Source organism: Pituophis catenifer, unplaced genomic scaffold, assembly GCF_029215685.1.
Source record: "Pituophis catenifer annectens isolate HBS135680 unplaced genomic scaffold, rPitCat1.0.hap2 SCAF_1, whole genome shotgun sequence".
Classification (NCBI taxonomy): domain Eukaryota; kingdom Metazoa; phylum Chordata; class Lepidosauria; order Squamata; family Colubridae; genus Pituophis; species Pituophis catenifer.
The window spans coordinates 164,011,884-164,037,294 of NW_027256881.1; the positions used below are offsets into that span (position 1 = coordinate 164,011,884).

Below are 25,411 nucleotides of genomic sequence, written 5' to 3' on the forward strand. Positions count from 1 at the left end.
TATTGTCCTGTTGTAACTTACATATGTCTCTTGTTTAGTGATAAGCAATTCCAGTGTTTTGTATTCTTACAGGGAGAACTTGGAAGAGATGGACCACGAGGTGACGCAGGAGGGGCTGGAAGAGATGTGTGTATAATTTTCCCTGCTATTTGATTTGCTAATAACATAGTTTCTACAATAATAGAGTGTGTGTGTGTGTGTGTGTGTGTGTGTGTGTATGTATGTATGTATGTATGTATGTATGTATGTATATGACAAATGTTTGAATACTATGCATTATCAAATTTAGTTCATGGATGATTTAGAATAATATAGGAACGCTTTAGGTAAGATTCCATAATTGTATGGGATTTGTGCTGAGATTCACACTTTAAAAGCTAATGTATTTGTTTAATTTCTAATATTTTGATATTTACTAAACCAAACCGAGGTAGGTAGTGGGGAGAAGAGGAAAATAATAAATGGGAAAAGAATTCAATAAAGACTGTTAATTGTGTTGCACTTTTGTCAATAGAGTTGCATTACTCAAGAGAAGCTCGTGTAGAATCCCTTGATTAAGTGTCTGAATATGAAATATTGAATAATTCATTGGCTTTGATTAGAGGTGACGTGAATTAATGTGATGCAAAACTTTGAACTGGACAGAGAACTAGGAAAGATAGCCTAGTGGCATTAATAGTTTTGTCCCTGTGATAAAAGAAAGAAAGAACCCTTACTTTCACAAGTAACAATCTCAGATGAAGATGTACATATCTTGATTCCAGAAGGGAAATGGGGAATAAGGATGCTGGTTGGAATGGGGCTATGTGCAGTTGCTACAAAATTATGTTTAAGTAGTAATGATAATCAAGGCGGGAAGATTCTCTCAGTGCTTTCCTTCATGTTAAGAAATAGACCTAGAGCTGGGGCAGAATGTGCACAAAACGTCTATCACAAAATATACTGACTTTGCAATGGAAACAAAACACTCTTTTTTTGTGTCTTCTGACTGTTCTGACAACTGGGATCAGTCATGTTCCTGCTGTTGTTAATTTAAACTCAGTGGGATGTTACATCAGTGGAGCATTGAGGCAAACATAGAAGTTAAACATATTCAAATTTCTTCCCATTTTAGTCACAAGATGCTGAGCTTGATTCTATGGTATCTTTATCATTATCTTTATAAGACAGAAGAAGATTATTGTTGAAGAAATTATTGTTGCTTTGTGTGTGCACCAGTGGTGGGTTTCAAAATTTTTTCCTACCGGTTCTGTGGGTGTGGCTTGGTGGGCGTGGCATGGCTTGGTGGGTGTGGCTTGGTGGGCATGGCAGGGAAAGGATACTGTAAACTCTCCATTCCCTCCCCAATCCAGGGGAAGGTTACTGCAAAATCCCCATTTCCTCCCAAAATCCCCATTTCCTCCCAGCTGGGACTTGGGAGGCAGAGAATAGATGGGGGCGGGGCCAGTCAGAAATTTTACTACCGGTTCTCTGAACTACTCAAAATTTCCGCTACTGGTTCTCCAGAACTGGTCAGAACCTGCTGAAACCCACCTCTGGTGTGCACATGTCTTTCTGATTGTTATGGGAAGTTATAGTTAATGTGAGCAGATGGATAAGCTGTATATATACTTTGCTTCGTTTATTCTACAAGTTCTGTGTATGACATTTGTGTTGATAGTGTTTAACTGCAAACTTTACTTATATGGTGTTAGTTTGATTATCTGTTTAGTATCTGTATATATTATCTGTTACTAATATTGAGCTCATGTTATATTTAAAAATACAAAGATTCTAAGCTCGGTTAGAATGATGAAATTCATTGAACTTTGGTATGTGGATACTTTCTGGACATACCTTGGTGTCTTGTGTTAATGTTTGTTTTATTAATACGATTAAAAGGAACCAGCAGCCCATTTATTGTAACCAGGAATCACTCCTTTGTACAAACAAAGACATCTGCCAAGACAGAGTCAGTTGCTGAGCTTTCATCTCAGCTGGTGAAGAAGAGAGGGAAAACACACCAAATCTCTTGCTTGGTCTTGCTAAATAGAAGTTAGTGTTTACAAAGATAAAATAACATAAAAATAATTATAAGTAAGATTTTTAAAATCTTAAGAATTAAGACACCTTGAAGTCTGAATCTTCTGTTTTCTATAGCATTTAGCTGTTGAAAGATATATATTTTCAGTTTGAGTATCTACCAGAAAAAAAATCCTCAGAGTATAAAAAGCTATAGGTAATTACCAAAATAGAGAAAAAATATTTTTCTAGTGATACCTCTGCATAACAGTTAATGGCTATTATATATTTATTTCAAGGGAGCACTTGGCAGAAGAGGACCACTTGGTATCAAAGTAAGTATTTATTATGTTTTTACATGATGTGTGTTTGTGTTACGTGCTATATATATAATATAATATATATTATAAATATTGTATACACATATAGCAGGAGAAGTGAGGATAGCCAAATCTAAGTAATATCTTTATAAAAGTTGAAAAAATGAAAAATATAGAATATTGGTTTTTTTAAATTCACAGTTGTTAAATAGCTTTGCATTTAGGAGAATTTGTTGAGAAGAATATACTTACTCAGCCCACCTGTGTGCTTCAGATAGACAACCATTTTAGAATCCTTTCTGGGACAAATTATGTACTATTTTTCAAGTATAAACCATGCATGTACATAATAGATATATTTCACAAATATTTATTTCAAAAACTGCTTATGAAATTGTAATAAGCAAGACCTTTAGTCTTTGCTTATTTATCATGTTTATATGGCTTCACATTTCACAACAGTGTGACTCTGGGCAGCGTACAACAGTGAATTAAAAAGAAAAATCAATAAATTCATAAAAACAGTTATCACTGAAAACAATAAAGAACAATGAAAAGCTTGGAAACAGAGACGACGATGTTAGCTGCAAGAAGGGAGTCATTGCAATATCTCCCTGATCCCCATCTTTATTCTACCCTTCTGCCAAAAAAACCTCATTATAATATTATAGGCATACAGTACATGATTTTTGTGTGCACTGTATCCTCATAGCAACTCTGTAAATTAGGTTAATACAGAATGATTGAAATTCTGACTGGCCCACATCTGTCCATGAGTTTTGTAGACATAAATGTTTAAGGAGACTGAGATTTTTAATCAAGTATATGGGTAATCCCAGAGAAAAATACATTTAAAATTCAAGTAATGTAAATGGCTGCATCTGAAAGATGTTCCATCCACTGACAGAACTTAGTTCCATTTGACCCTCATGCCCAAAGGAAATGCAAAGAAGAATGCAGCTTTTAACTGAAATCTTACAAATGCCAGTCTGTCTTATTAAACCGTAGCTATATAAAAGCTTCTGTCTGTCTGTCTGTCTGTCTCTCCATTCAATTTTTTAAATTTCTTAGGGAAATAAAGGTGCCCTTGGCTCACCAGGATTTAATGGGGAACAAGGAATTAAAGGTCCCCAGGTGAGTTTTTGCAACTCATTTTCAAAAGTAAGGAAATGACATTGGGGGTACATTGGGTGGAGGAGGACAGAGGTTGCAGGAAAAGCAACAACAATTTCAACAGTAATTTATTGGTTAAATTTCTAACTAATTTATTGCTATCAGTTTAATTGCAAAAAGTTTTTGTAGATTATTTCTGATTGTATCAAAACCATCAAGTATTATCTTGACTTGTCAAATAATAATGGTATTAATTTATGTCCAGATCTCCCCAAAACAGTACCTAAGAAAAAGCTGGCTACAAAAGGAGATTATGGATAATATTATACAACTCTTTATATAAATAAAATGAAATTAAATAGAATTAAAAAAATCAACATAAGAAAGTTCAGTACTGTGCAATTAGAAATCAGGAATCCAAAAAATCAGGGGTGTCAAACTCACGTCATCATGGCAGCGTCACGTGATGTATCGGGACTTTCCCCCCCCTTTGCTAAACAAGGGGTGGGCATGGCCAGTGCACAGCGCATCCGGCCCAAAAGCCAGGATTTTGACAGCCCTGCAAAAGATGATGAATGTAAGCCCTCAAAAACATATAGGAGATTAAAAGCTGCCAGTCCTCAACAACAACTGTTGGATTTTTTTGACTCTCTATATGTGTGTATGTATAACATTGTCATCTGAAATTATTAGGAGTGTTACTGTTCAGATAATTTAGATTCATAGACTTGGAGGTTATGTTAGAGGTAATGTAGTCCAACCCTTTACTGAATGCATTTCTTAATTCTAAAGAATATTAACTAACCATGTTAAGAATGTAATAGAATTGCCAGGCCACATGGGAAACACTGTAAAAATAATGGGTGTAGTCTTTTATACTACGCATATTCCAGTGGCATGATATCTGATTGATGCAAATGTCTACGTGCATACTAAATGAAGGTAGGGCTTTGGGTATTATATTATGTTATCTTCTATTGTGATGCAATTGTGAGGAATTTTTTTTTTGATAGATGGGAAACTGTAAATTCATTCATTTCTGTGCATTCAGTGATAACATAGTACTGTGGCTTTGGGAGTTATTAGTTCATAATAAACCTTTATTTCAAGAATGCACCAATTTTGTATCAGAACTTTTCTGCTTCAAATATTTAATTTTCCTTATTTGTATAGGGACCACCTGGCACAACTGGAATCCCTGGCCTTCAAGGAGAGCCTGGCCTCCCTGGTCCGAGGGTAAAATTAGTTCTTTCTTCTCATCAAGGATGTTGTTAAAGAGCAAATTATAAACACTCTTAGATGGAGAAAACTCAGTGATTATTGTCTTTTGAGAAATTCAGTCATCATCAGAAGTGTGACTGATAGGGTTGCCAGGTCTGCTTCCAAAAAATAGCGGACAAGCGGGGAGGGGTGGTGGTTAAGTAGTAAAATTTTTTTAAAAAAATTACAATTAAATTATATAATTTCTTACAAACATTTTAACACGTATTAAAATAATCACTTCAAAACTTTACTTAAAATTCAAAACATCAAATATATTATAATAATATGTAAAATATTAAATTACATTTTACTTTGCTGTTGTGTGTATTTTTTATTTGACTGCGCAGCTTTGATCAATTCTTTGTGTTTAAGGAATAATTCTTTAATTTCAGTACAACGTTGAGAAATATTAAAAAATATACAATCATAAAGCTTTTGAATAAAAAAAATGTCCACTATTTTGTGAAAAAAAATAGTGAACATAATGTGAAAAAAGTGGACTGTCCGCTCAAATACTGGACACCTGGCAACCTTAGGAGTGGTTTAATATTAGACAGCTGTGAGACTAGTTACTAGGAGTAGAAAATATTTTTTATTATGGATCCTGTCGGGAGTCAATTTCTTTTCATCCTGGCAGGAAAGAAGTCTAGATAGCACTTCTCATTAACAAGAGCTGCAGAACCATTTCATAATCCCAGTAGGCACTTGAGTTGGCCCTATGGCCAGGAAGCACAACAAAAAGCAGTATCTGCATAGGCCTTTGTGGCTATGAGGTTGTCAGGCATCTTTCCTGATAAAACAGGTCACAGCCCCAGACATCTTGATTACTTATAAAATTAGATCAGCCCCAAATGCCCCAGTGGTTTTTTTATTTGTGGTTTTAAGAGAATTTGCTCTGTAAGTGAGCAATAACAAGGACCAGCATTTGGAGGCCTCCTATCCCCAAACCAGAAGTAACAAAATTTCCTCCAATCCTCTTTTAAAGCCATCAAATTAACAGCCATTGCCTTGCTTTTGGCAACAATCGAATAATAATAAAATAACCCTGGGTAATCAACTACTTCCTTTTTGTGAAATAAACAACCAAGTTCCTATTGTGAATTTCCATTCATTGGAGGACTCCTGGAGCTCATGATTGGCAAGAGGGAGAAGTCCTCCTACTGCACTTTCACTATACCGCATGGGATTTCATAGACTTTGATAGTCTATGTCCATGATGGCGAACCTATGGCATGGGTGCCACAGGTGGCACGCGGAACCATATTGGTGGGCACGCAAGTGTTGCCCTAGCTCAGCTCCAGCGCGCATGCGCGCACTGGCCAACTGATTTTCAGGCCTTCCGGTCCCACCGGAAGTCGGGAAACTGGCTGTTTCCTGCCTCTGAAAGGCCTCCAGGTGGATGAGGAAGGCTGCTTTTGCCCTCCTCAGGCTCCTAGAAAGCCACTGGAGCCTGGGGAGGGGGAAAAATGGGCCTACCGGGTCCACAGTGCCATCGCGTGCCAAAAGCAGGAAGAAGTGTTGGGGGGGTCACGTGCGCATGCGCGGGAGGGCGGGGCGCATTGAATTATGGATGTGGGCACACGCACACGCACCCGCGACCCCCCATGCTCCCCCTGCTTTTGGCACACAACGGCAAAAAGGTTAGCCATCACTGGTCTATGTCATAGTCACCTGTTTTCTAAGCCAAAGAGTTGCAAATTTTCTAGCATATTCGACATATTTCTAGTTTCAGAAATATGTCGAACACCCTGACAATTTTTCTTGCTCTATATATCCTTTCCAGCTGTATTATTCCAGCTGCAGACTTTTTCCACAGTGGCTCCTGCTCTATGGAACATCCTGCCTTTGGAGATTAGAATGGCTCCAATCTTGTTAGCCTTCTGTAAGGGCCTGCAAACCTGTCTATGTTCCCAAGCCTGGGGTACTGAATGTATCAAGGGCCCTGTTTCCTGGCTGTATTGTTAACTGACCAAGTATCTTGGCTGCTGTGTATATTTATTGTATTGTTTTTAGTGTTTTTAGTGTTTTAATATCTTTTTGAATTGCAAGCTGCCTGGAGTCATTGACTGAGATGGCAGCTATAGACATTGAATAAATAATAAGTAAGATTATATGTGACAATAGGAACTGTATACAGTATTCTAGATGAGAATGCATCATGCATTTGTATAAGGGCACTACGATGTTGGCAGTTTTATTTTCAGTTTCTTGATTATCTCTTGTGTAGAGCTTGCCTTTTTCATGGCAGCTGCACATTGAGTCAACCTCTTGAGCTACCTATTATTTACTCAATATCCTTTTTATGATTACTTACAGGCAGATCTCATAAGTGTGGACATGAAGCTAGGGTTTTGTTGCCTAGTTTGATTAGAATTTGATTTGCTATAAACTTAACAATTCACATATTTAACAAGTTATTTTGAAATCTTTACCATCTCTTTTGATTCTCACTACCTTAAACAGTCTGGCATCCCAAGCCAGTATCATTTATGAAAGACCTTCCTTTTTATTTTCTGCAATGAAAAAAATGCCTGTTCATTCCTAATTTTTGCATGTCATTTTTAATCATTCAACAATACATAAAAGGACAAGTATCTTTATTCCATGAAAGCAAAGTTTACTGAAGAGTTTTTGCTAAGTGACTTTGTCAAAGCTTTTTTGAAATTCTGTACAAATCTATGCAGGCTTGCTTCCATTCACAGGCCTATTGTGGAAATCTCAGAACATTTTAGAAGGCTGATGAGGCAAGATTTACTTTTGTAGAATCCACATTGGTTTTTTCATAGCAAGGCTTGTTCTTCTATATGTTTAAGGGGTTTTCCCTTCTTTAATGATAATTTCCATCCATTTTTCAGTTACTAATATGTCCATCCTATAATTTCTTGTTTCTGTAGGGTGCTGGTGGTCCAGTTGGAGCTGTTGGGGAGCGTGGTAGGTCTGGTCCTCTTGGTAAAAAGGTCAGTTTTTTTAAAAAATAGCTCTAATAATTATTAGTTCTGTCATTATTAAATGACAGAAATAGTGGCAGTTGAAATAAACCTTGTTTTTACTACCTCCTATATATCTTTCCAGTCTTAACCACTACATCAAGCTGGTTCTCAAAAATATGTCTATAGAAACTAAGAATATTGTTAAAATCTTTAAATATGTAATTTGAGATTGCAATATCATTAAACTTTCCCATTGGAATGTTAAAAGCATATTGTATCTTGTTTAATTTTAAAAGTGCATTGGGAAACATAAGTTTAATGGTTGACATTTACTCAAAGAATACTGGATTCTTTATCACTCCTATTATAGCAACTTGGAAGTTCTCCTGAACTCAGAGATCGGCTTGAAGGAGCAGCTTCAGCTGGTTCACAAGTTGTGTTTCTCTGTGAATGGGAAGCTTTGGTGACAATACCTCATTGAAGTTGGATTACTGTAATACACACATTACTTGGACTGCCTTTGAAGACTACTCAGAGATTACAGTGGGTGCAAAATGTGGTAGCTTGCTTGCTGACAGGTGAAATTTGCCTTACCAAGATAACACCTTTGCTGCAGTTGCTATATTGGCTCTCAGTAGGTGTTTGACTGCAATGCCTTTAAACTTTTGAATGGCTCAAGGCCCTGTTACCTGTAGAACCATCTTCTCTGAGCAGAACTTGTCCATCCTCTGCGCTTAATCCAAGAATGGTTGCTTTGGATTCCTCCCTGTGGGCTGTCAGGAGAAAGGGATTCCAGAGACAGGCTTATTCATTGGCTCCCCATTTCTGTGGAATAGCTTTCCCCTTGAGGTCCTCCACTATTGACTTTGAGGAAGTGCTTTATTGCTGCCCCTTTGGGACTCTAATAATACTTACTCCCTGGACTACTGTTACTTTATATTTGGTTGTTAAGATTTGTTTAATATTAGTTTAACATTGTCATTGTTGGAGGTAATATGCTGACTTTTTAAACCACTTATAGAGGACTGTAAAGCACTATGAAATGGTATATAAGCCTATTGCTATTGCTAATACTACTATTCTGTAAGCCCTGTGTGTATATCTTACATGATACATTCAAATAAATTTTTCAGGGTGAAGCTGGTGAGTCTGGTCCAAAGGGGCCCATTGGTCCTCCTGGCCCCCGAGGAGAAATGGTGAGTGTTACTAGGAACCAGTATTACTCAGTACTCAAAGAGCAAGTATTTACAGATTCCAGGGATGATCAACATTTTCTTGTTAAAGCATCAAAAACACTGTTCACATGTTTCTTTATTGGAAACCTTGATTGTTCCCTCCAGGTCATTCAGATGGCTTACAAACCATTTCACAGGGTTCCATCCACTCCTGTAGTTGAAAGAACTTCCTTAGCACTAAATTGTTTAAAATGTAATGCCCATTATGGTACAGCAAAGATGCAAAAAGATTTTTCAGGATCCAAGGACTGTTGCTTATTTTGATTTGTGCCTTTGCATCTTGTAGGGAGATGATGGACGAGATGGAGTTGGCAAGGAAGGACCTAAAGGCAGAACAGTATGTCTAGGATCATTTTTTAGACTTATAAAAATATCTAAAATTTCCTTAATCCATACAGTAGTCTCTTGCCTTCTAACTCAAGACTGCCTGTTTTCTTTTGTTCTTCCTTAGCAATAACAACACCCACCCTCCCACACCCAATTTTGAAATATCTCTGATTTTTTTCCAAGCTCTTTTGTGTCCATGTCTCAACCCTACTTTTCCTTGGACTTTCCTTCTCTTCCCCATACCTGTTCAGTAGGCAAAATAAATGAAATATAAATTCTGTAGTCTGCAAGCTGCCCTTCTGGTTTTTTTCTCTTCATAAGTAAGTTTTCTTCTCCACAGAGCCTTTGCATAATTCAATTCTATGGATAATTTTTAATTGATGCCAGTAGAAGTAGTTTTTTTTAACACACTCATATGAGAAAGTTTTGAGTATTTGGAACAATGAGCTTGGGGCAGGGGTAAAATTCACTTACGTTCCCTACCGGTTTGCAAATGTGCATGCACCATTGTTCGCGCATGCAAAGAGGCATAAAATCATTACAAAAAAGCAACATCATGACGTCCACATGGGTGGGTGGAGCCTCCCGCAGCCACCACTACCGGTGCACCCAAGCCGATAGAACCAGCTGAATTTCACCCCTGGCTTGGGGGAAAGGATTAAACTTCATTATAAGGACTGTGGTCTGATTTGAGTCATCCTCAGTGTCAAAGTAACATATCTTTGGGATTTGTGATTCCCTTTTTTGAAAGCTCCCTGAATTTAATTGCACAGAATTCCCATGCAGCCTTTATTATTATATTCAGCGACTCTTCCAAAGAGTTATACTGATCAGTTGGGTTTTACAGCAGAACAAAATCTTCAATAGTGCCTCTGTTGATACCCATAATAACTAGAAAAGGGATCAGGGGAGGTGGGAGGTGGGAGGAAGCCAACTCTTCAGATTCTAAGACTTCAATTTCTTTTCTCCACAGGGACAACCCGGTTTCCCAGGATACCCAGGATTACGGGTATTTAAAACACTTTCTAACAGCTAATTCGTGATGATCTTCTTCTAATATTTACATTTTCCTGCTTTTCCCTTTATATTATTCCAGTTTCTTCTTGTCCCCTTCTCTTTTAATTACAGTGTATTTATTAAGACTCATATTGACTTTATATTTTCTATACATTGACATATTCATTTTTTCCTTTTTTACATTTCACCCCTATTTTTATTTAACTGTTAAGAGAGTATATATATAAATGTTGTATGTCTTGTAATGTCATTTTATGTTATAATAATAAAAAAATAAAAATAAATAAATAAAACACTTTCTAGTTTTTGTAGAGTACTTTAACTCCTATGTGATCTTTATTAGAGAGTAAATGCTCTGCTTCTCATTTTGGATTAGGGTGTACCTGGAGATCATGGTGATGATGGTAAAGCTGGCCCCAAAGGAAGCAGCGGTGAACGGGTAATGCCATTTAATCCTCTGACTCCAATAAGACTCCCTTCTTGCATCTTTTTTCCCCCAATGATTTTCTTTGTTCTAAATGTCATTTTGTAACAATTATTGGCAGAGCTATGGTGTACTTAATTAGAAGAAAGATAGCAAAGTGAAAGTTGTATCATCCTAGCAGTGTAATAGGAGATGGGTTATTCTTATCTTTTATAATAGTACTTATTTAAATATCATTGCAGAGTTGGTATTGCTACTTTATTGTAAATACTAGAAGGATCTCCTACCTGGAGAGCTAGAAGGCATTGATTTCATTCACTTGTAATTGGCTGGTCAAGATGCTTTACATTGCCTGTATTCACATATACTGTGATATGTGCATTGATGCCCTATCTTTTCACTAGATTGTGTGTGTGTGTGTGTGTGTGTGTGTGTGTGTGTGTGTGTGTGTGAATGTATAACATAATAACAGAGTTGGAAGGGCCTTGTAGGTCATCTAGTTCAACCCCCCCGTCCTAGCAGGAGACCCTACAACATTTCTGACAGATGGCAGTTCAGTCTCTTCTTGAAAGCTTCCAGTGATGAAACTCCCGTAACTTCTGAAGGCAAGCTGTTCCATTGGTTGATTGTTCTCACTGTCAGAAAAATTCTCCTTATTTCTAGGTTGCATCTCTCCTTGATCGGTTTCCATCCATTATTCCTTATCTAGCCTTCAGGTGCTTTGGAAAATAGGTTGACTCCCTCCTCTCTGTCAGAGCCCCTCAGATACTGGAACATTGATATCATGTCACCCCAGTCCTTGTTTTCATTAAAATAGAGATACCCAATTCCAGCAACTATTCTTCATACGTTTTATCCGCCAGTCTCCTAATCATCTTTGTTGCTCTTCTCTGTACTTTTTCTAGAGCAGGGGTGTCAAACTCAATTTCATTGAGGGCCACATCAGGGCTGTGTTTGACCTTGGAGGGCCAGGATGGGTGTGGCTATGGTGGGCGTGACACAGGACTTGTGTGTATGTGGGGGGCACCTGTGGTGGCCAAGTGCTAAGGCAGGACTTCCCTCAGACTCTCCCTCACTCTCATTTTATTCTCCTTCCTTCCTTCCTTCCTTCCTTCCTTCCTTCCTTCCTTCCTTCCTTCCTTCCTTCCTTCCTTCCTTCCATCCGTCCTTCCTTTTCTTTTTTTCCCTTCCCTCTTCATTCAAATTTCTTCTTCCTTCTTCTCTTTCCTTATTTTTCCTTCCTTGCTCTCTTCCCATCTTTTCTTTTTTTCTTTGTCTTTCCTCTTTCCCTTTCTCCTTTCCTGCCCCTTCTTGCATGCTCAAATGCAAAAGGGGAAACATTTCTCCTTTTGTTTTGTCTTTAGTTTTGATAGCCCTCTTCCAGCCAAAATGGGGTGCGGGGTGTGTGTGTCGATGCTAATAGATTTGAAATAAGAATGAAACCATCAAGAAAAGTCAGCTTGCTCACTGTTTGGCTCTTTCCTCAAGAAAAGAGTTAGTAGAAGTCAACTCCATTGATGAGCAGGGAAACAGAAAGCAAATGTGGCAATTTAACTTTAGTTGAATTATGTTTGTAAAAGCTGGGGAGGAAGATAATGAGTTCAGTAATATGACAAACAGCTTCAAGGATGAGGGTGCAAGTTCAGAAAGTAGCCATAAAGACGTCAAGGGAAAAGAATTCAAGGCCTGCTTGGGTTGACATTAGTTGAAAAAGGAGAGTGGGGGGGTGGGGGAGGTGGAGAGAGAGATGATTTTCTGAATAGTTCCAGAAAGAAGAGAAAAGGTGAGTTGAGAAGCAAGCCAAGAAAAGCTGACTGTGGAACAACAAAGCAAATTGCAATGGTTTGTTCAAGAAGGAGCAAAAGTCACAGGAGGAGGATGCAGAGGAAACCCCAGAGGAAGAAAGAAAAGGAGACTCAGCCCAGAAAAGGCAGCCAAGGGAACTGCCCAAGCAAGGAAAGAAACCCTTCTGGCTATAGGAAAAAATGACAGGTGCAAACTAGAATGTGCAATGAAAAGTTGGGGTTAGAAAAAGGCTGAATGAGAGAAAAGAAAGAAATGCTGCTAAGAAGAAGATATTAGAATAGAATAACAGAGTTGGAAGGGACCTTGGAGGTCTTCTAATCCAGCCCCCTGCCCAGGCAGGAAACCTTACACCACTTTAGACAAATGGTTATCCAACATCTTCTTAAAAATTTCCAGTGTTAAGAGCATTCACAACTTCTGCAGATATCTTGCTTTGACTAGTTGTAGGCAAAATTCTGATAGACTAAAGCTGCCTAAAGTTATGTAGCCTCAAGGATCCTTTCTGTTGTTTTCTCTGCCACCAAATTAGAAGCCTTCCAGTCCTCTCAACGAGCGTCAGTGAAGCAAAATTAGGGGTCAAAATTTCTCAATTCAGAAATCTTTTGAACCTGCCAGTGCAAAGAATTATATCACGTGCCAAATTTCACTGCCTTAAGAAATTGACCCTTGAAGAGGGATTTCTTTGCAACTGGAGTTTGTTATCCAGTCCACAGTTTGCTTGCTTTTTAACTGCTTTTCTCATTCCTATGCCATCCATATTTCTTCTGTGACAGAGTGTCTCCCTGAACCTTATATTTGGACTCTGCTCTCTTTGGCCACCTCCTTTTTTGAAAAAACGCTTTCCTGACCAATTCTTTTCTTTCTGATTTCTGCCTGTGTTCCCAACTATTTTCTTTCCCAACTATTTCCCTGCAGCACTCTGGCAGCACAAAATGGGGTGTGAGGGGCATGGGTGGCCCCCCACCCGTTTTGGGCCTGGATGGCCTCCTGCACCATCCTGGCAGCCAAAATGGGGTGCAAGGAGGCAACCTGCACCCCCCTCTGCCCCGTTTTGGGCCTGGACAGCCTGCTGCACCGTCCTGGCAGCCAAAACGGGGCATGCGGAGGCCACCCACCCCCCACCCCTGCATCCTGTTTTGGGCCTGGATGGCCTGCTGCACAGCAATGGCAGCCAAAATAGGGCATGGGGGGTGGCTGCTTGTGGGCCCCGGTGCCCCATTTTGGTTAGCAAAGACACCGCAGGCCGTTCTTTTGCTATTTTCAGGCCAGCCCTGCAGGCCGGATCTAAGCACCCCATGGGCCAGATCTGGCCCGCAAGCCTTGAGTTTGACACCCCTGTTCTAGAGTCTCAACATCTTTTTTATATTGTGGTGACCAAAACTGGATGCAGTATTCTAGATTTGGTCTTACTAAGGCTTTATAGGTGTGTTCTTACTAAGGCTTTATAGAATGGCATTCATACCTCATGTGATGTTGATTGAATCCCTCTGTTAATGCAATTTAAGATTGCATTGCCTTTTTTGGCTGCCACCATACACTGTTGGCTCATATTTAATTGGTTAGCCACTAAGACCTCCAAGATCCATCACACAGTTACTGCTATTAAGTCTGGTTTTTCCCAGTCTGTATGTGTACTTTTGGTTTTTTTTGCCCAAGTGTAAGACTTTACATTTTCTCTACATTGAATTTCATTGTTGTTGCAGGTTTTTAATATACAAAAATTTAATAATGATTTATTCATTTTATTGCAATTTAATTCATTTGTATTTTAATACTGGAATTCTAAGGAGGTATTATGGTGTTTACTTCAAATTTAGCCAATTCCCCAGTTAATTAGCATTATGTGTAAATCATGCGACTCTGATCACATCCTTCAATGAAAATAGTTTTCTGTTCATCATCTGATTAAGACATTCATATTAATTACATGTAAGATCCCATACCTTGTTCTTTATCAGCCATGGAGATTCAAAATGAATTAGTGTAAAATAAAGAGAAACTTTGAATTATGTTCTTATTAGCCAGGAGCCAACTATAGGCAAAAAGAAAGTAGCATTTCATGAAATTGGAACCCACTATGTTTTTTAAGTACCTTCTGGTCACAGTAGAATAATGTTAGAACTGTGAACATTATATAAGCATTGTCAAATTAAACCCAGTGATACTCATTTGCTTGTGGAAAGAAACTAATTGAATGATGAGCATTATAATACTATGTATAATCTTACATACCCATCTGCTTGTCATATGTTTTTTTAGACTTACTGAATTATAGATAGCAATCATTTTTAGCCAAGGACAGTACTCCACACTTTTTAAATAGGAGAAAGGCTTTAATGACAAAGTGACAACTGGTATACTTATGTATATGTAGGTGGGTACATGTGTGCATGTAGGAAAAAATATAATACCCATGGGTGAACCAGAATTTTCTTGAATTGGATGAGTTAAATTATGTTAGAATTTTTAGGAGGCTTACAGTTTTTGTATTATTATTATTTTTTTTACTACAAAACAACTTGAAAACTATGTTTTGGGTTTTTAGTAGCTGCCTCCCCCAAAAGCAATCTGCTTCACCTCTAATCTCTACATCATTAGAGAAATGAATTATATTATTTATAATATGCTTTTAACTAGATGATGCTCAAGAATGATTTAAAATAATACAATGATATATAACCCAATTTTCTTCATCCAATAAGACTGACTGAATTACAACAAATAAAAGAGATGTGAAAAATAAATGATTGCTAATTTAAACAAACCTTCAAGATTAAAGTAATGGTGACAACTGTTGGGTACTTTAGATGCCTAGTGAATATGGGAAAAAGGTGGAGAATCTATGGAGTAAGAGCAATGGAGAATACTGCAGTGGAATCTTCAAAGTAATATTAGGAATAGATCCAGAAACCTGAACAAATGAGGACATATTTAATTAATTTGAAAGAGCAGGGATGAATAATATGAAAAAATATTTATGACATGAATCAAATGCCTAGTTTTCCCTTTTTAGGGACGTTCAGGGGAATCTGGCCAAAGAGGTCAGAAAGGAGAGAGTGGATATCCAGGACCACCTGTAAGTTTTTGCTATGTTGGTTTTTGCTTTAGTAATTACATTTTACTAGTATACTTTCTTTTCATACAATTTGCAAATAATCACATGCTCCCTATTTATCTTCAGTTGTAAAGTTAAATTAAAATCAATTCTCTTAAGTAAACTCATAAGAACCACAAAAATTGAGATGTGACTTTATTTAATATGTTTACTCTGCAAATTCTTGACTTGCTTGCATCATTTAAAAGTATTCTAGATTGTACATAGATTAAATAAAATTGTAGGAACTGATAACAGTGAACTGATTATGCCTATGTGGGAATTCTGCCATGAGCCTGTTCAGAATACCAATGTATTGCCTACATTTTTTTCAACAACACTTACAATAGCTAAAGGCCTACATTTTACTGAGCTACAATAAAAGAAAGTACAGCTGTGAAAATTAAAAAGTTATAAAGTTTGAACCTTCACTTTGGATTTTGAGATAAAAACTTTGTAAATATTTCAGGTTTTGCATTATGTTTCCCACATTTTGTTATGGAAGATACTTTTTTGAATTGCTCAGTGAGCTTCAGCTATATAGAAATGTAGATTTAGAAATCTAACGTAATGTAGATAAATGTAATGTATCAATGTATATAATGTACATTCAAAGTAGAAATCTAATGTAGTAAAAAAGTAGGATTTTGTCTTCCCCTGTGTTGGGATGCATAGAGATAAGGAACAGATAGCAAGAGCAAGAGCACTTAGCTTTTTTTCTGCCATCAGTTCTCCATGTTTCTGAGTTTCTATCTGAATTCCATATATCCACTAGACATGGCAAGATATCCCAATTTGTAAAATGAAAGACGAGGCATCCTTTAAAAAAAATATGCAGGAGAGCCCTTAAATTTGTAGTGCTTAATTTCCATTAAGGAGATGTGAGAAAGCTCTATTTGTTCCATGAGTGGCTTCCTTCTGGAACAGCCTGCATAGAATCAGCCTTTAAGATTGGCTTTTTGTGCTCTTGGCAACTCACAGACAAGACTTTCTCCCCCAATCTCTGGACTTTGTTTTCCCATATGATTAATTAAGTGTCTGAACTTGTCAAGTCAATTTTAAACAAGCACAGTTAAATTTATTCACAGTAAATTATATCTACATTTTAAAAAAATCTTTTCTTTCAGGGATTTATTGGTAGCAAAGGAGAGTCTAGAGATGTAAGTCAACCATTAATTTATGGTACCACATATTTTGTATTTTTTCATGCTGGAAACCTCTTTTCACTCTCTCTCTCTCTCTCTTTACTTTAAAGCACTGCACGCTTATACGCAACATCAAAGATAAATGCCGTAAGTCTATTTCTTTTGCCCCTGGTCGTGATGTAGTTGGCTTTTTGGTATAGAATATAAAGTAATTTCTTTCTTTTCCTTCTTTCTCTGTTATTATTATTCGCAGCTTGCTGTTATGGTAAGTTCATTTTAAATTACTCAGTATCTGCAGTCAGATGAAAAACTGACATACACAACTTCTTTGAAAGACAAGCATTGAAGTATTTGCTGGTAAACTCTGTCCCTTCCTTTTTGGGTGGGGGGTGGCTGTAGAGCTAATACCTTTTTTCTCATAATACTTGTTTCTTAATGTCCCCGGTTTCTGCAGGTCCAAAAGAATGTCCTGTTTATCCAACTGAATTGGCCTTTGCTCTTGATACTGCTGCTGGTGGAAATGCAGACACTTTCAATAGAATGAAGGACACAGTAGTGTCGATCGTTAACAATATCACAATTGCAGAAAGCAACTGCCCCAGAGGTGCCCGAGTAGCACTGGTTACATACAACAGTGAAGTTACCACTGAGATACGTTTTGCTGATTCCAGAAAAAAGAAGGAGTTGGTAAAACAAATCAAGGACCTCCAATTTGTCCAGACATCCAAACAACGTAGCTTAGAAACAGCCATGGGATTTGTAGCCAGGAATACTTTCAAGCGTGCACGTACCGGCTTCCTTATGAGGAAAGTGGCTGTATTCTTCACCAATGGGCCAACAATAGCATCTCCACGGTTGAATGAAGCAGTACTAAGACTCTACACTGCTGGAGTTGTACCTGTATTCCTTACAAACAGAGAGGACAGGGTCCTTACCGATGCATTACAGGTCTGCTTCCTTTTGTTTTTCTTCCCCTTGCACAGTCTTTCCAGGAATCAATCAATCAATCAATCAATCAATCAATCAATTAATCATTATTATAGGATTCAGTCAATCACTTCTGTCTTTCAGAAGCACTCAACAAAATGGCTTAATTTTGTTATTTTTTTATATTGATTACTGTCCCTGGATCACTGAGCATACAATATTTTGGATTTGAAAAGAAAAAGGTTGCTTCAGAGTATTTGTGGCCATGTGCAGAGCACTTGTGGCCACTCCTTAAACCAAATGCATCTTTTCCCCAGATTATGCTATAGCTGTGAGCAACAACCATTTAAATCTGGGAAAAGATGCTGCTGAATAGGGAGTTCTTATATGAATGAATCAAACTTACATCTGTCAGCCTGAAAGTTTTGTGGTTTATCAACAGTAGCTAGGCAAAGTCTTAAAAGCAGCAGACAATGTGGATGCTTTTGCATATAGTTCTTTTTGCCCAAGAAATGCCTACAAAACTTCCCTCACAGGTGTTCTCCGAGCACGGTAAAATAAAAAAAATCAAGATGGCAGCCATAGTTGTACAATTGAAGCTCTACACTGTGACCATCATTTTGAATTTTTTTTAAAATCATATGCTGTGGACATCCATACCATCCCTTAAGACCATCCACAACAGGAAATTGTCCGTCTTTAGAAAGGAGTGGGAGGGCTGCCAATTACTGTGGAAACTTTCTGTTTTTTGTTAGTTAGTTTCTTAAATTCAAAATAATAATTTGACTCCAGAGATCTACTGTATACTTGATATTCTATGTATTCAGTGGAACTTACTTCTTCCTCCTATATCTATTTGTAATATTAAAAAAACAGTCCTAAAGATTAAGAAAAAGCATATTATGTGGTTGTGGGCATTACCCTGAGGATGGGGAAGTTGACAGAAATGACTGTCTATCCAAGCAGGAGCATCTGGCTTCTGATCATTTAAACAGTTCTTTGGATATAAACCATAAAGTCCATTAATAGTGTATGGCTGCTTCTTTACCAGCTGAAGCTGTCAAATCAGTATATACTGTGAATGAAAGAAGAGACCAAGGAGATGGCAATTATTATGTCATTGTTTTGAAAAAGATGGCCTTACACTCAGATTAATTAAAACATACAAAAACTTCGTTGTTAGAATACTTTTATTTTTGAAAGTATCCTTAAAAGGATTAAAAGGAAATTTCTCAGACAATGGCGGGAAATCTGCATAGAACAGTAATTTGCTGAAATAGCTTCCTAATTTGAATAGCATCAAGATAAGCACTCTTTCACAGAGATGGATGGTATCCCAGTTAAAATTGTCCTACGCAGTTTGTTCATTTCATAGTGCAGTCACATTAATTGGATTTGAGAATTCGTGCATTCATTTTAAGATGTCATTGTTGACATCCCTCCCTCCCTCCCTCTCACATTTTCTCCTACCTCTTCTACTAGAGCTCAAGATAACAATATAATAATTCCTTCTCCATTTTATGTTCACAATAGATTTAGAAACTAGTTGGGTTTGTACCAGTGGTGAAATGCTACCGGTTAGCACTAGTTCGGGCGAACCAGTAGTGATAAAAACTACCAGTTCGGGCGAACTGGTAATTAAAAAAAGCTACTGTTTCCTCCGGACCGGTATTTCTGATGACCGGCTGTGCTGCGCAATTTAAAATCGCTAGAAAGCAGGAAATCCTACTTTCTAGGGAATCTAAATTGCGCGGCACAGTTGATCCCCCCTCGCTGTTCTACTTACATTCCCAAGCCTCCTTTTGGCGCATATTGTGCATGCGCACTCGCAGCGTGTGTTTGCTGTGCACTGTGCATGCATACACAGCCCACACTTGGCGTGCACTGCACATGCGCAGCCAGCGAACCGGTGGCAAACTGGTTCAGATTTCACCACTGGTTTATACTTAATTCAAAGCCACTTCATGAGTTTTGTGGCTAAGTATATCAGTCTTTCACATCACATTTCTGTAAATAAGTTAATATGGGTGGTGGATAAGCCAAGAAGCTGCAGTTGAGATTTCATTTTCAAGTTTAGGCCCACATGTTGTGAGTCCTACCCCCAGATGTTCTGGAGGTAAAGTAGGAGATAATGAACGGACAAACTGTTCGTTGCATAAAGTCTGAATTGGACCTTATGGCTAACTGCACTTTCATGTTGAATTCTCTTAATGATGCATAATCTAAAAGATAAATATACAGAACAATTTACAGAAATGTACTGAGATCTGTATCTATGTTCAAGTGGAATTAAGAAAAGCTAACCCCTTTCTTGATATATTTTAGACCCTGGACAATTTAACAAACTGTTCCCAGAATTCCATTGACTGCATGTTTCTCTTCTTGTTTTTAGATAAACAACACTGGTGGACAGGCTTTAGCATTTACTGGTGGCACTGGTCAACTGGCTGCAACTATTAGGAAAGTGTTCACATGCCATATTTGTCTAGGTAAAATATATGACATTTTTTTTACTTGAGATATTTGTGTACTATGACAAAAATCAATTTGTAACCAGTCTGCTTGAAGATTTTTGACAAATTAGAGGGAACCAAGGAAATTTGAGAGGGTTTTTTTGTTTGTTGTAAGCTCTGTCATGTAAGGGCCGTGTTGCAGAACCATGGATGGACCTGCCTTCTTTTCAACTTTGGACTAGATCAGAATGCTTTATGAGATCATGGTTAGAAACCATTCTGGAACCAGCAGTTCAGTCTGAGCAGGCTTCAAGCATCTTATGAACAATTGTATTTGTTTTTTGACTAATGCTTCTTTTGTTACTAATAGTGCTGTTCAAGGGGCATTTTGTTTTTACATTTCTGTTCTCATGATCATTCACTACTGGTGTTGCTTTGGTAGTGATGAAACCCAGATGAAATTTAAATCTATAATTAGTCTTATTAAAGCAATACTACAATCTGCTCATAATGCAGTCATTCAGTTGCCACGTGCAATGTTTCCCATTGTAGTGGAAAATTTTGCAGTGGAAAATTTTATGGGCCAGTCAAGGATTTTTAGAATCATTCTAAACAAATCCCTAAATAAAGCATTTTTAAATGCATAATTGGAAGCTTGATGCTTTGGTTTTTGGTAGATGCTTTGGTTTTTTGGCACAATTGAAGATTTGTATATCTTGCTGTTTTTGTCCAACTGAAGGACAAAAAAGGGCACTGCAAATATTAATTATGTAACAATCATATATTTATTTGTCTAGATGTATGTGATCCTGATCCCAGCTGTGGTATCCAGAGGGATAGCTTTGGCAGAGACAGACGGGCAGCTCCTACAGATGTTGACATTGATATAGCATTCATCCTGGATAGCTCTGAGAGTACCACTCAAATGCAGTTCAAAGAAATTAAGAGCTACATTTCATATATTGTAAACCAACTGGAAACTAGTTTTGATCCCAAGGTATCTCAACATCATGCCAGGGTTGCCATTGTCCAACATGCTCCCTTTGAGTTTCAATCAAACTCAAGCATATCTCCTGTCAAAGTTGAATTGTCACTCACAGATTATGGCCCAAGGGACAAATTAACAGATTTCATTCAGAACCAAATGTCACAACTATATGGAACACGGGCTGTGGCAACTGCAGTAGACTATACAATGAGGCATATTTTTGAGAGTGCACCAAATCCCAGAGATCATAAAGTCATTGTTTTGATTATGACAGGAAGCATTGAAAAGGAAGAACTTGAACACCTTCAGAAAGTTATTGTAGAAGCTAAATGTAAGGGATATTTTTTGGTCATTATTGGCATTGGTAGGAATATTAATATTCCAAGTATCTACAGCTTGGCAAGTGAGCCTAATGATGTCTTCTTCAAATATGCTGATAAGGCATCAGAACTTCATGAAGAACCATTGCTACGTTTTGGAAGCCTCTTGCCATCCTTCATCAACAGTAAGTAGATGCTTAATATGTCAGTAAAAGTAGGGAGTTAGAAGGGTTAGACCGAAGAGAACCTGAACCTGGGAGGGGAAACTTCCTTTTATAGTTTAGGATGCAAGAGTGTACAGTCAAAGAATAATGTTGCAAAATAAACCTAAAACCATATATTTGACTGAGTACCTCAGTCAGTGTCTGCCTGCCTGCCTGCCTGCTGCCTGCCCATCCATCCATCCATCCATCCATCCATCCATCCATCCATCCATCCAACCAACCAACCAACCAACCAACTTAGAAACTATTCAGTTCCCTCACAGAGGGAGTCTGAGTGGAATACAAAATATTAAACCATAAAAACTATATTTAAAGTTTAAAAAGAGGCAAAGATAGTTAACATTCAATGTTTAAAATGAATTAAAAGATGGGGGCGGGGCTTCAGGGCAATAAGCAGCCCCATAGCTGTGAGCCCCAAGCAAAACAGCAGAGCCTGAACATGGCAGGTTTGGATTGAATTAAAAGGATTACATAGATCTAATTAGTCATATTTAAATAAAAAGTTTGCCAGCCAAATTGGATGCTTTGATCCTAGAATTGCAGGATCAGATGGATTTCTCTGAAAGGATTCTTGAATTTTGTTTTGATTAAAATAATTACTGTTAAACTTGGAATCATTAATCCTTCTGAGTAAATGCATCTTAGATGCCTCTTAATTTCTAGTTCCTCTGTTATAGATATTAAACTTGAAAGAAAAGTATCAGTGTTTTTGTATAAAGTGTCCTGTTTCCTATTTAAACAAATAGCAAACCCTTTAATTCTACCTAAAGAAAAGGCCCATGCTTGCTCAATCTCTCTCTCTCTTTTCTTTTTTTGCTTTAAAAATTATTAACAAGCTACATTTAAAAATAGTAAGAAAAATGCAGCTGTCTATCCAGACATATAACAGCTATAATTTGAAACATCAGAACAAAAAACAGCACTTTATTTGCTAGATTGATGCTAAAAGAGAGTTCATGTGATCTATTACTGTATATCTCTATAGTAATAATAGAGAAGACATTGGGAAACACCCAGCCAAGAAGCAGGGATGGGGGTGGGGGGAAGCCTCAAGTGCTGAATTAACCTCAAGTTCTTATGTGGCTGCAACAGATCCAGAACTACTCCACCCCCACCCCAGCCCTTAAGCTCCACAGAACTGTATCTATTTGTTCCCAGACTGAGGATGGGAAATTCCTGTATAATAGGCAGAATATAGTAAAGCAGCAAACTTGAACTCTACAGATGTAGGCCTGATTGCCTGTGCTGACAGAATATTACTAAATCTAAATAAATATTAGAACAGAGGTATGAAACTTGTAGCTCACGGGCTGGATGCGTCACCCGCTGGCCCCTCCCACCCCCATTTTAGTGAAGGGGAAAAAAGTTGTGATATGTCACATGACAAAAATGTGATGCTGCGAGTTTGACACCCCTGTGTTAGAAAATTTAAATAAAGACATGTTTTAAATTCCTATAATATGTTTGGAAAATGAGAAAATATTTATGCAAAAATTCTTCCTTATGTTTTAGGTGAAAATACCTTTTACTTATCTCCAGATATCAGGAAAAAATGTGATTTGTTCCAGGGTGACCAGTCAATCAAAAAATTTGGCCAAAAACAACTGTAAGTCTTTACAGTTCAGTTTCATTGTCAGAAAGTAAATTTTCCTCCAGATTCCAAATTATGTATGGGAGAATGAGTCCCCTCATTCATTATGCTTGTCATGTTATCTCTATTTTTTCTATTTTATTGATTGTATTGTAATTTCTTTTCTTGATTCTTGTCAGCCACCCAATCATTGTTAATTGAGTGGCATACAAATTTTATAAAGTATTAAATTATTATTATTATGCCTGGGGATTGAAGGGGCAATAAATATGGGTTTAGAGCAATATAAACCTGTTTCTTAGAATAGAATAGAATAGAATAGAATAGAATAGAACAGAACAGAACAGAACAGAACAGAACAGAACAGAATAGAATTCTTTATTGGCCAAATGTGATTGGACACACAAGGAATTTGTCTTGGTGCATATGCTCTCAGTGTACATAAAAGAAAAGAAAATACATTTGTCAAGAATCGTAAGGTACAACACTTAATGATAGTCATAGGATATAAATAAGCAATCAAATCATATTAGGAAACAGTCAATATAAATTGTAAGGATACCAGCAACAAGGTTACAGTCATACAGTCATAGTGGGAGGAGATGGGTGATAGGAACAATGACAAGATTAATAGTAGTACAGACTTAGTAAATAGTTTGACAGTGTTGAGGGAATTGTTTAGCAGAGTGATGGTGTTCAGGAAAAAAGTGTTCTTGTGTCTAGTTGTTCTGTATGCAGTGCTCTATAGCGTCGTTTTGAGGATAGTAGTTGAAACAGTTTATGTCCAGGATGCAAGGCGTCTGTAAATATTTTCACAGCCCTTTTTGACTCGTGCAGTATACATTTCATTCATTTCATTTCATTTTATTAAATTTGTATACCGCCCTACTCCCGAAGGACTCAGGGCGGTGAACAGCCATAAAATAAAACATGTAGATACAAAATTTAAAATAGAGATAAAGCTAATTAAATAAATTTGGCTGAGACATTTTAAAACCCCAATAAATTAAAACCAAATTTAAAATTCCATTTAAAAAGAGGAAAAGTTTAGGTCAGGCCAGCTTGATGGAATAAAAACGTCTTAAGCGCGCGACGGAAGGTACGCAGATCCGGAATCCTCCGTATCTCCGGGGGGAGCTCGTTCCAGATCGTAGGTGCCTCCACAGAGAAGGCTCTCCCCCTGGGGGCCGCCAGTCGACATTGTTTGGCCGACGGCACCCAGAGGAGCGCCTCTCTATGGGAGCGTACTGGTCGGTGGGAGGCTATTGGTGGCAGCAGGCGGTCCCGTAAATAGCCAGGTCCTAAGCCATGGAGCGCTCTGAAGGTGATAACCAAGACCTTGAAGCGCACTCGGAAGACCACCGGGAGCCAGTGCAGCTCGCGCAGGAGAGGCGTTACATGGGAGTGCCACGTTGCTCCCATCACCACCCGCGCGGCCGCACTCTGCGCCAGTTGGAGCCTCCGAGTGCTCCTCAAGGGGAGCCCCATGTAGAGAGCGTTACAATAGTCCAGACGGGAGGTGACGAGGGCATGAGTGACCGTGCGTAACGAGTCCCGATCCAGAAAGGGATGCAACTGGCGAATCAGGCGGACCTGATGAAAAATCCTCCCGGTCACGGCCGTCAAGTGCTCTTCTAAAGACAGCCGTGAATCCAGGAGGACACCCAAGTTGCGAACCCTCTCCGTGGGGGCCAATGCTTCGCCCCCAATAGTCAGCGATGGCACCAGCTGACTATATCGGGACGACGGAAACCACAGCCACTCGGTCTTGGATGGGTTGAGCCTGAGCCTGTTTCTCCCCATCCAGATCCGTACGGCCTCCAGGCACCGGGACATCACTTCAAGGGCATCGTTGGGGTGGTCTGGGGTGGAGATGTACAGCTGGGTGTCATCAGCGTACTGATGGTACTCCACCCCGAAACCACGGATGATCTCGCCCAGCGGTTTCACATAAATGTTGAACAGAAGGGGCGAGAGGACCGATCCTTGTGGCACCCCACATATAAGGGGCCTCGGGGTCGACCTCTGCCCCCCTGTCAACACAAACTGCGACCGGTCGGAGAGAAAGGAGGAGAACCACCGTAATACGGTGCCTCCCACCCCCAACTCTTCCAACCGGTGCAGCATGATACCATGGTCGATGGTATCAAAAGCCGCTGAGAGATCTAATAGGACCAGGACAGAGGAACAACCTCTGTCCCGAGCCCTCCAGAGATCATCCATCAACGCGACC

General features: G+C 38.4%; 1 protein-coding gene across 1 annotated transcript in view; it reads left to right on the forward strand.

Moving 5' to 3' along the window:
* The window catches only part of COL6A3 (collagen type VI alpha 3 chain), a 107,373-nt gene that overhangs the window by 49,715 nt on the left and 32,247 nt on the right, over window positions 1-25,411 (forward strand). The window contains 17 exon segments of the mRNA XM_070933159.1: window positions 73-126; window positions 2,301-2,336; window positions 3,393-3,455; window positions 4,608-4,670; window positions 7,592-7,654; window positions 8,761-8,823; window positions 9,149-9,199; window positions 10,163-10,198; window positions 10,583-10,645; window positions 15,450-15,512; window positions 16,658-16,690; window positions 16,786-16,822; window positions 16,929-16,940; window positions 17,130-17,623; window positions 19,995-20,091; window positions 20,853-21,548; window positions 23,100-23,193. Coding sequence (XP_070789260.1) covers window positions 73-126; window positions 2,301-2,336; window positions 3,393-3,455; window positions 4,608-4,670; window positions 7,592-7,654; window positions 8,761-8,823; window positions 9,149-9,199; window positions 10,163-10,198; window positions 10,583-10,645; window positions 15,450-15,512; window positions 16,658-16,690; window positions 16,786-16,822; window positions 16,929-16,940; window positions 17,130-17,623; window positions 19,995-20,091; window positions 20,853-21,548; window positions 23,100-23,193 — 2,018 coding nt within the window.